Source organism: Mya arenaria, chromosome 15, assembly GCF_026914265.1.
Source record: "Mya arenaria isolate MELC-2E11 chromosome 15, ASM2691426v1".
Taxonomy (NCBI): domain Eukaryota; kingdom Metazoa; phylum Mollusca; class Bivalvia; order Myida; family Myidae; genus Mya; species Mya arenaria.
Genome location: NC_069136.1, coordinates 25034751 through 25046696, shown reverse-complemented (window position 1 = coordinate 25046696; position 11946 = coordinate 25034751). Strand labels below are relative to the sequence as shown.

The 11946-nt window shown below is 32.6% G+C and overlaps 1 protein-coding gene across 1 annotated transcript; it reads right to left on the bottom strand.

The window, feature by feature from the left end:
• Positions 1 to 385: 385 nt before the first annotated feature.
• Positions 386 to 11498, bottom strand: LOC128220697 (emopamil-binding protein-like). The gene is made up of 5 exons (XM_052929195.1): positions 11434 to 11498; positions 9298 to 9484; positions 8546 to 8615; positions 5760 to 5942; positions 386 to 4909 (listed from the first exon to the last, which is right to left on the bottom strand). Exons 2-5 carry the CDS (start codon positions 9475 to 9477, stop codon positions 4641 to 4643), a joined length of 702 nt encoding a protein of 233 aa, XP_052785155.1. The 5' UTR covers positions 9478 to 9484; positions 11434 to 11498; the 3' UTR covers positions 386 to 4640.
• Between the last annotated feature and the right edge of the window lie 448 nt (positions 11499 to 11946).

The window sequence follows — 11946 nt, the reverse complement described above, 5'->3', positions numbered from 1 at the left end:
CAGTGTAATGGAACTTACTATACACGTGCGTATTATCTCTAGCAACATGTATGCTAAGTTTCATTTGAATATCTTAAATGACGACACCGAGGCTATAACAATACCCCATTCGAAACGCCCTATGGTCAAAACGTCTCGAATTTGGTCAACACGTCCCCATTCATAGTCAGAACGTCCCCAAACAATAGTCAAATCGTCCCCACCTATTTAATTCTCCACAAACATAATGTTATTTAATATTATTCACATACATGTAGATTTCTTTAAGTTTTACTTCCATGGTCAAAGATGTTTCGTCGAAATAAGGTGACCTACAAATGCCTTTTCAAAAGTAAACTTATCTTGGAACATTTCCATTACGTTACATAAAACAAACAACATCTAATTGCAATAACAACTGTCTAATTTATTGTCTTGTGTCTACTTTTTTCAACTGTACATAAACACAATCCATTGCGAAGTTCATATTAAGTTCACTTACACTTCATAGAGATCATTTGAAACTTATTTGCTTTTAAAGTACTAGTAACACAATCAGTATTAAAACAATCATGTTTAACAAACAAAACTGTTGTAACATAAATCTGTTGAAAAGTATGGCTTAGTCAGCATTTCTTAACATTTAAAATTTTAATTTTTGGAGAATATTGTGGTTAAACATGTCCTGCAGTAGCTGTATTCCATTACAAAGCCAATTACTAAAAGCATCAACCAACATATGTACAACAGGACTCCCTCCAAGGGAACAGCAACTCATATTTTTTCCTGTCCAATCAGGAGCATATCTCAACAATTATTACAGGCAGAATCATGGACTTGCTATTCATGTGCACATTGTTACATGCTGTATGTAAATAATCTTTAAGGTTCATGTAATTATCTTAGACAGCTATTAAAGCTGCACACTCACAGATTAAACGTTTTGACAACTTTTTATTTTTTGTCTTGGAACAAGCAGATTTTTGCGAAAATCCATGGGAATCAGTTGACTGCTGACAAAAAAATAGATCGTAAATATTTGTATTTAAGTTAAAAAAATGATGTTTTATGCATTTTTCTTAAACTGTTAGTAACGGTTTAGGCCATAAAAAATTAATTTTTGAAAGGAAATATGAAAATCTACAATCTGATTTTTAGTCAGCAATCTTATATCATTGGTTTGAAATTTGAAGATATTTATGCAAAAATTTGCTCTTTCCAAGAAAAAAATAATAAAAAAGTTGTAAAAATGGTAAATCTGTGAGAGCGTAGCTTTAAGATACGACCCAGTTATCTAATTAAGTTTTGGTATGACTTGATCCAACTATTGATTTGACAATCAAACTAAAATTAAACTTTAGTTTACAAGGACACCAAGTCTAAAACAACTTGACTTTTTTTCTTTGAAAAACACATGAGGGCTATTCCAGTAAAACAAATAACCCCCGGGGGGAAGGCAGAAATAGTGTATAGGCGGGTGTCTTTTTTCGCTAATATGGACCCCACAAGGGTGAATTCGCTTCCGTTGGGGGTGGCATAATTTAAAAGTGCCTTCTCCTCGAGGGTTATATGTTTAAATGGAATCGCCATGAGCCTACAATTTCAAACAGTAAAAAGCATTCCTCTTATTTGTTTAAAATTTATAAACAAATAAGAGGGATGTTTTTTACTGTTTTACTGTTATAAATCATAAAGAATGACCAATTATTTTGAAAGTGAAGCACTTGTGAACTCCCAAAATTCTTTAACTACATGTTTTATAAAGAGAAGATCTGTTAATATAGAGTAAAACTAATTTTAAAGTCTTGTAAACAGCAAACTTAACAGTTTACAATGGATTTTGGCACTAAATACAGTTTTCTTTATAAAAATAGATATGTGTATGTACATATTTTGTGATTCTCTGAACAGTAATGCTGAGAGAAAAAAATGCACCAAAATTTGCTATTATGACTAATAATTGACTATCATATTAGACTATCTGTCTATGTATACAACTATAAGTCTATAATTATACTTTTCACTGAGATACGTATGAGCGTAGAAAGAATGACTAGCAGACTACGTATACAACTATATCACGCCAGTAACATGAATGACGCAACGCCATTGGTGCAGGACTGTTCACATGGTGACCCCAGATTTGTCCATATTGGGTCACCAAATTTAAATCTTACCAAAATTGCGTCTGTTTTCTGTCAGCGATGAATATTTCGATGAATAAATGAAACATTTAAACATGTAAACAGGTTGTCAACGTGATATATATGTTACGGGGTTAGTAGGTCATCCGATATGGGATAAACAAGGCGCAGGAAACCATATTCCCATATTGGGACACCCACTAACCACAAAACTGTACATTTAACCGAGGTTAGTATGAGAGTATTAAACATCCCTTGAGCGTATATATAAACCACAATATATATGCGTTGTCATAGTAACATCACTAACATAGAAATGGCAGTATTGCATGTATACTTTTAAAACAAAAGCAACAAATTGTGACACATAGAATGAAATGTCTATTTAACTATAGAATCAGTTACAAAATTGTAAAAAAATTCTCGAACAAATAAACACAGATCTACAAATGATTTTTTCTTCACTACTGGTGATGCACATATAAACACTGGGCCTAGACAATAATGCTGTTACAAAGATACCTTAATGAATTATGTAAAACTAAGAGAAAAATTAGAGCGCTATTATCTTGAACATTATAAACTTCCATGCAAACAAATAGCATCTAATGAATAACTATATAAATGCATAAATACCTCCATTCTAACTTATTTTTATCTTAATATTATTTTTTTTCTAAAGCACTTAAGTATTGGAAAATTAAATAAACTGCTACCTATAGCCATCACTATAGAATTTTTCTTTAAAATGTATTTTGCATGGGATATCTCTCAGATACCAATACTAAACAAGAGCTGTCACCAAGACAGCGCGCTCGGCTATTCCGCCGCTTGATTTGAATGCAATACATGATGTGCTGAGTTATTAACATAAATGTGGTTACATGGAAAATTTTAACCACAATTTATAAGTCTAATAATAAAGCGCCATTATTTGCAAAATACAGTTATCTAACTTGGTTATTCAATAACGTTGGGTGGTTGAATACCACGATTGTATAAAGTCTCAAAGCAATACATCAAGTAGTTGCTAAGTCGCATAATAAAGGGGCAAAAATTATATAATATGAAAGATAGAGTTATCTTACTTGATTAAATAAGAAGGTTAAATGGTTTGGAGCCTGTGTGTAAAGTTTCAATGCAATACATGATGTATTTTCTGAAGCATTGACTTAAAAGTGGTTACATGCAAAACCTTAACCAGAATTTCTATGTTGAATAAAAAAGGGGCCATTATTTGAATTTAATGCAAACTAGAGTTATCTTACTTGGTTATTTAAGTAGATTGGATGGTTGAGTACGATTTTATAAAGTCTCAATGCAATTCATCCAGTAGTTGCTGAGATATTAACCTATGTGTGCTTACATGCAAAACCTTACCCAGAATTTCTGAGTCAAATAATAAAGAGCAATTATTTGCATTAAATGCAAACTAGAGTTATCTAACTTGGTTAATTAAGTAGACTGGATGGTTGGGTACCATTGTGTGAGTAGTATAGCTCTCCTTATTCTTCGAATAGTTGATCTAAAAACAAGTATTATATAATACAAAAACCAGTTAACCTTTATTAATGTAGAAATGCTACATTTGCATATGTTTGCATTTTGCTGTGTTATTTAATTTTGTTAATATTGAATAGTGATAAAAAAGATTCATTGTCAAATTGATCTTTAAATAGTTTATTTCAAAACCTTTTGACCCAGTATTATAGTAAAAACAAATCTAATTCTCTATTACAAATAATCCTCTTAATTTTATCACCAATAAGAAGCATAAATATAAAATCATTTAAATGTGAGAAGGTCTATTCATCAAGAAAAATGAACTTTTGTATGTTTATTATATTTTTCTTCACCCAGATCAATTTTATTATAATAATTTAGCTCTATAATATTGAAATTGCTATGCTTGACCTATATTTTGAAAAATGTTTGGTGTTTTTTTTCCATTCTGAAAGCTAATAACTTCACCACTTTATAAAACTTGAACATAAGAATAAATATGGCATTGCCTTGTTCGAACACAAAATGTCAAAACACAAATAAATCAAGAGCACTTTAAGGAAATTACATGCATGTATATCAATGTTAAACTCTCACAAAATTAAATCCCCCCAAACAAGACACAATATCTATAAAATTATCTAAAAAGGGTTTCGGTATAAAATACAAACAAACATCTCTTGAGATTTCAGCATAAAAATTGCATACATATGTTGACTGTTAATCGACTGTATACCAATTCAGTGTACAAATAGCATTATCATTCAAATTATTATATAATATATTGCAAATACCAAAGCAAACCATCACATGTAACAAATGACCATGATAAACCATGTGACCACATTCAAAATCTTGCAATATTTTTTTTTTCAAATAAACTTTCAGTTTTAAAAATGGTCTGATGACAGGTCTATGAACTGAATGTTGCGTACTAATAATGAATGCAGTTGCTTGCCTCTGTAAAATATAAAGTCACTAATGTAACTGAGATCCACAATTTAACATAAATTTTTACTCCATTTTCTCAGATCTGTTTTTCGACCGTGTATTGTACGTCCTGTACACATTCGTTGTTACCGTGGTTTCCTGCTTCTCACTCATTACTTCCCCTGTCTCGCTAAACGCGTGAGACATGGCGAGCCACGACTGGTAAAGCAGGTAACAAGGAATGACGACCCAGAGTCCATTATAGAAGACGAGGTAGACCCACAGGTAGAGCGGGTTGGACGTATTTAGGTTGGGGCTTCCTGTCAACCACTCCGGACAGAATGTCATCCAGCCTGTAACAGTTAAAGTCATTTTGATCAATTTTACAACATTACAAAATTTTAGAGCTTTCAAAATACAAACAAATTGTGTTTTTTGACCTTTTACATGTTCATTTATATGTTATAAACATTCTAAGAAAAAATGATTCCAAAGACATCATGATACAAATGAACCTGGAAGAAACGATTCAAAGGCCATCACAATACAAACGAACCAAGAAAAAACTATTCCAAGGCCATTACAATACAAATGAACCAAGAAAAAACGATTCCAAGGCCATTACAATACAAATGAACCTAGAAAAAACGATTCCAAGGCCATTACAATACAAATGAACCTAGAAAAAATGATTCCAAGGCCATTACAATACAAATGAACCTAGAAAAAACCGATTCCAAGGCCATTACAATAAAAATGAACCAAGAAAAAACGATTCCAAGGCCATTACAATACAAATGAACCAAGAAAAAACGATTCCAAGGCCATTACAATACAAATGAACCTAGAAAAAACCGATTCCAAGGCCATTACAATACAATTGAACCAAGAAAAAACGATTCCAAGGCCATTACAATACAAATGAACCTAGAAAAAACCGATTCCAAGGCCATTACAATACAATTGAACCAAGAAAAAACGATTCCAAGGCCATTACAATACAAATGAACCAAGAAAAAACGATTCCAAGGCCATTACAATACAAATGAACCAAGAAAAAACGATTCCAAGGCCATTACAATACAAATGAACCAAGAAAAAATGATTCCAAGGCCATTACAATACATATGTACCATAATCTCAAAAAACAATTAAGCTAAAAATCCTTTAAATTTAAATTTACATAAAGAAAGCATCACCTACCCCCATACAGTTCACAAACACACAGACAGATTTGCATGAAGTGTCGGTATGGCTTGTTCTGCACAATCCCGTTCACCGTGAACACCACAAACACCTCAACAATCGTCACCGTGAGGATCTCCAGGGAAACCACTGTTGGGTCTGATACCCCCCAGCGAGCATCTGCCTTTGCATATTCTTTCCCTGTAAGACATAGATTTCATGGCATAAGTTTCAATTCAGGGAACCCTTAGAAAAATCATAGGTTTTATCTTTACCATTGCAGTGCGCATGAAAAAAAAATTGAATAGATATTTCATGTAGTTTCTTTTATTTTGTTGTCTGTCTTGAAAAACACACTAATTTCAGTCATTTTATCATGGTAGTTTTTACTAGTTCTATATTTTTTCAAATACGGAAATATAGTTAAAGAAACGTTACTAAAAATGTCCATTGACCAATATAAAATTTACAATAAATGAAAAGGAATAAAAGTATCCATTGTACAAATATAAACTTAATTTATCATGATTTTAAAATTAATAATGTTGGAGGAATCATCTACAGAGTGTGATCTAGGACTGGATTTTTCCATCTGTGCAAGTAACACATGATAAGATACCTTTTCATGCATACATGTACCACTTACAATTTTATAAAATTTGATGATAATAATCAGTGTGTGAATACCACGTGATAAATTACGTCATAAATGCTCCGTCGGAGGCAACATTTTGCTTTGAAGGATGACTTAAAACATAGATAACTTTTCTTTTTCTCCACCATTTTAAATCAAACAAAAAACAGTCTATGCCACTCAAAGAGCCCCGCCTTCGTTTTATTACTGGAGTTTGATAAGGTGATTGGTTTCTTAGACACTTCAACAAACCTGTTTCCCAAATAATGATTTGTCAGTGCTGCATCAGGTGGCGGTTTTGTGAAAAGGTTTGTCAAAGTGTTTGAAGAAACTAAACTCTCTAACTCTAGTAAGATACCAAAGGCTGGGTTGTGTATGCCTACTATTTGCAGACGATTTAGCTTTAATGGCTGACACTGTAGTAGGCCTTCAAAGAATACTTAACAAACTATCAGATTTTACACAGGAGTTAAACCTTACAGTCAATACTAAGAAAACAAAAGTCATGGTCTACAAAAATGGGGGCACACTTTCGAAGACTGAAAAGTGGTACTTTAATAAGGAACGATTGGAAGTTGTAAACGGATTCCCATATGTTGGTGTTTTCCTTTCACAACAACTATCATTCCCAAGAATGGCAAATGAACAGGCAACTACTGGGAAGCGAGTACTTATTTCGTTGCTATCAAAACTATACAAATTTGGCCAACTTAACCAAAAATCGTATTTTAAGATTTTTGATACAAAAATAGCGCCAATATTAACATATGGTTCAGAATTATGGGGTACTGAAAAACGTAACACAATTGAATCTGTCCAAATATACGCGTGTAAAAGATATATGTGTGTCCCTCAAAAAACAACAAACATAGCAGTTCTTGGTGATTGTGGAAGATTTCCGATGTATATACAAACTATGAAAAAAGTAATAAAATATTGGCTTAAGATACTACATATGCCAAATGATAGATTTGTGCGCCTTGTTTATAATATGCTCAAATATATGGACGAACTGGGGCACAGCAACTGGACAACACGGGTTAAACATATATTAAATGTGACGGGGTATAGCTATGTATGGATAGATCAACTGGTCCAAAATGAAAATATATTCTTGATCAACATTGTGCAATGACTTAAAGACCAATACATGCAAGATTGGACAAGGTTAATATCAGAATCTCATAAACTTAGCCTATTCAGAAATCTGAACACGGATTATAGACATGCACCATACTTAAATAATGTAAAAATAAGAAAGTTCCGAAGTGCTTTAGCTAAGCTTAGGTGTTCCGCCCATAATTTAGAAGTTGAATCAGGCAGATATTATAATACTACCTATGAAAATAGAATGTGTAAAATATGTCAATTAGAGGTTGAGACTGAGTACCATTTCATAATGAAATGCACTACTTTTAATGATCTGAGGATCAAATATCTCCCCAGCAAGTATTACAATAATCCGAACATGCATAAATTTCATCTCTTACTGAACACAACAACAGATAGCACTGTTAATAACTTAGCAATGTTTATCGTCTATGCCTTAAAACTGCGGGAAGAATTTGTGAATAATAATTTACCATAACAGTGTTGAAAAACACCATACTGATATATATTTATTCATAACTATATATAAGGTTGTTCTACTTTGTACATGGTATTATATGCACATTTATCACTACATATATTATATGCCAAATAATTTTCACATGTAACTTGTGTTCACCATTTACCTGTAATTGTCTCATTTGTGTTTGTTTGTACATAATGATTGTTTTGGGCCGGTGGCCTTTATCAAATAAATGATTTGAATTGAATTGTGTAAGCGGTATAGACTGTGCTCTGATTCATTCAAAATGGTGAATAGATAGTAAAGTTATATTTGTTTTAAGTCTTCATTTGAAACAGAATATTGAACCTTTTATTCAAAAATCCAATTGACATAATGGGACTTGAGTGGCACTAAATTGCTACATTTGCTTATGGATTAGAGGTTAATGCTCCTCATTTTATTTAATTTTTTTTATTTTTACCTGGGTGGGGGGAAAATATATACATTTTCAGGAGGGGAATTTGGCCGAAAACCCCCCACTGTATATATATCAACATGAAATAAGGGTCTGGATTGGCAGTACTTCATAATACCAAATGTGGTTGTCTTACTTACATAACTGTGCTGTAAAATGGTTTGATTCCTGGACTGTTCCAAGCAGTGACAGAATGACAAATGGTCCTTCCTGTAATATAAGGCAAAACAACATAATTATATAACACATGGACACAATAGTAATTCCATGTACATTGTTGTTAATTTTTAAACATGAACTAATTGATGATGTGCCCATAAAGTTAAATAAAACAAGTACAGTTGAAAAAGTTGTCAATAATGCAGTTTAAAGTACCCAGGGCTTTTTCTAAAGTACCCACGGATCAGACTATCGGACCCATTCCCAAAGCAAATTTTTTTTTAGAAAATCATTGATTTTCATCACATTCAGAGATGAGTATGAAATATTATCTGTCATGATTTATTGCAATAGATATTTACACCCCAAGGATTGATATTTCAGCCATTGTGGGTCTTTTAAAGGGAAAATAAACTAATATTAAATCATTTCCTAATTCACAGGAGACTAGACAGCTATTTGTTTTCACTGTAAAATTTCCCAATTTCTGCATTTTCACGACGCAAAAATTCCCAAAATGTCTAGGGTCTTTTTCCCAAAATGGGCAGAAAAAGCCCTGGTACTGCATATCACAAGTGCATCCATTAAACTTCCAGAGCAAAAAGAAATAAGAAAGTTAACAACGATGGCATTAACAATGTTGTTTACTTTAACAAAGTTCTCAACAATCGTCCCGATATAACTTTATAAATCAAAATAGCATAGTTCTGTAAATAGCATTTATCGCTAATACCAATGTGAGGTGAATGAAGAAGTCATATATCAGCCAGACGAGGACCCAGTAATCTTCTGTGGACACTCGTTTCCTGTAGAGATGGGCAAACAATATGCCAAAGGCGATGTACAGCAGTGTGACAAACTGAGACACAACTGACACAGTATTTAAGACTGATGAAAATGTCTGGTCCGCCATTACTTATCTGAAAAAGATAACATGCTACTAAGAACAATTAAGAGCTAAGTACTAAGAGATGTTTACAAATCACTATGAAATGTAATCATGACTAAATCATAAATGAGAATGATATAAAAATTCAGACAGGAAGTTAATTCTCAAGATGTTTCATGTTTTTGCATATTTATAGAAAATTTGTTCATGAGAATCTTCGATGACTGGTTGTCATTTTAGGCTGTCCATAGAAATGAGGTCCGGTTAAAGGCATAATCATATCGAAAACATGTAAAAGTTAAATTGAACTGAAGAATAATATGATAAGGGTCCATAATGGTCCTCAAAATTGCAGCTAAGTATTATACCATATTGAAACTTCTTGCGTTTATATAATTTGAAACACATATGTTTGACAGTTAAAGTTAATATGATTTCATCAGGTTATGTTCTTTTGATTGTGTTTAATAGTGTGTAACTGTGCCAGCAACATCAGAGACATGCAAAGAGTTGAACAGCTCAGTTCAGACACAAACAAAATCATAGTGCACAAAATATCCTCCCTATATATTATGCAAACGTTTAAAACTATAGGTTGATGCAAACATATTTTATAGCTCATCAAACTTGAACATTATGATTTTCACATTAAATATAAGGGATTGTGGTTAATTAAAATGACATGATGGCCTTATGTTATTTCAATTAATCCCGATCCCTTATATTTTATGTTCATCACAGCTTGATAGAATAAGCCCTTTTCACACTAAGTTACTAAGCACCTGTCCCTCCATTGCAGAACCTAGTCCAAATAATTGTACGTTGACGGATTTTTTTTAGATTTTTGATATGGCAAATCCTTCACGTACAAATTGTTTAGTATCAAAAGTGGGTAGTTGTTCCGATCAGGATTCCGGGTTAAAGCATATAGCGTCTATAAAATATCATAAAAACAAGAAATATTACCAGATAATGTTATTTTATATTAGTTCCGTACACAAAAAAATAAATATCCAACTTATAATTATGAGTTTGACGGCTTTTTTTCATTTCATTCTGTCAAAACATAATGATATATACATGAAGGGCACCTGCAAGGCTTTAGGGCACAGTTTTAAATCACTCGGAACATTTCGGCCATGGCCGAGTTGTTACGATTGTATAACGAGGTCTATCTCGAAGCTTTGTCGGAGGAGGCCGAGCTATTACGATTGTATCGAGTTGTTCCCCTTCGCATAATTGTTGTCTGTGTCAGTCAGCTTTCGTTTTATGGAAAGGTAAACAACTTGTTTTAATGCATAAAATGCTTGTTTAGTGCAAAATAACATTTCACTTACATGGTAAAATATGAATATAACTCTTTATGATCAATTTCAACCATAAAATACTTCCCTTTAAACAATTTCAATATTTTTAAAACACCCCCGTTTTTTGCACATTCCCGTTTAGACGTTAGGGATTGGAAGAATCCCGTATAACACGTCTATTATTTTAGACTATTGCAGAACCCTGATCAAAACCCGTATATAAACCTAGTCCATATAAACAGCAGCTTCAGAGTCGTTTACGATTTTTATTTTGGCGACTCTACGCGTCCATATCCCACTTATTTTCCTAGCCAAGAATGACAGATCCCACTTCCAGTGATAAGAATATTGAGCGGAAAGATAACCTGCTTGATAGTTCCAAAATGACGATGCTTTGTTGACAGATCGATCTGAATTTATGTTTCACAAAAGTGCATAAGAGAAAGGTATTGTCTAAAAATAATTAAGTGACGTGTAACGTTTGTGTTTTTATTTAACAATACAGTAATAAATATCATAAATATTGTGGAGTTACAGTTGAATAATATATTTTTTTACATCATAGGAATGAATCAACCAACTTGTGGCGTTTAGAGAACAAAATAAATATCCAAATGTTAAATAAAGTTCCCTAGATACGAGCATTAATGAGGTTAATATAAACCATGCTAACGTGAACTATGATGAGGCGGTCTGTGTTGGAGAACTTCGTACGAACCTTCTGTGTACGAGCCTGAGAGTGGGCGATGCTTTCGAAAAAAAATATTCTGGCGCATTAAAAATAGAACTGTCCTATTTTCATCCAACAAAAATAATATTTAAAATTTATGAATTACAAATGCGTTTAATTGAAATTTTTAAAAGGAAACGAAAAAAAAATGACTTCGAATGTAACGTTCAACAGCTTTGCAATGTCTGAGGTGAAGACAACCCCTTTGAAACGTTGGTTTTCATTGGTCGAGTGTTTTGATAATTGTTTTTGTGTTTTTATAAAGATAAACACGACTTATAAGAAAGAACGTGAATTAAACCGAAAGAAAATAATCATTACATATTAATCTGTTTCAAAATTAAAGAAATTTGCCTTTCAATCTTAGGATAACCATTTAATATTAACATATGTTTAACCTCTAAAATTTCGCGGGTTGAAGTTTCGGGAGCAAGACAAATCGGCCCCTTACCAAAT

What these genes read in the sequence shown, in the direction of transcription:
- LOC128220697 (XM_052929195.1), bottom strand. Translation starts at nt 9,477, where the DNA reads ATGGCGGACCAGACATTTTCATCAGTCTTAAATACTGTGTCAGTTGTG. An exon ending in TCTTCATTCACCTCACATTG is followed by an intron (nt 8,616 to 9,297) that starts GTATTAGCGATA and finishes CTTATATTACAG; the next exon opens with GAAGGACCATTTGTCATTCT. An exon ending in CCATTTTACAGCACAGTTAT is followed by an intron (nt 5,943 to 8,545) that starts GTAAGTAAGACA and finishes TATGTCTTACAG; the next exon opens with GGAAAGAATATGCAAAGGCA.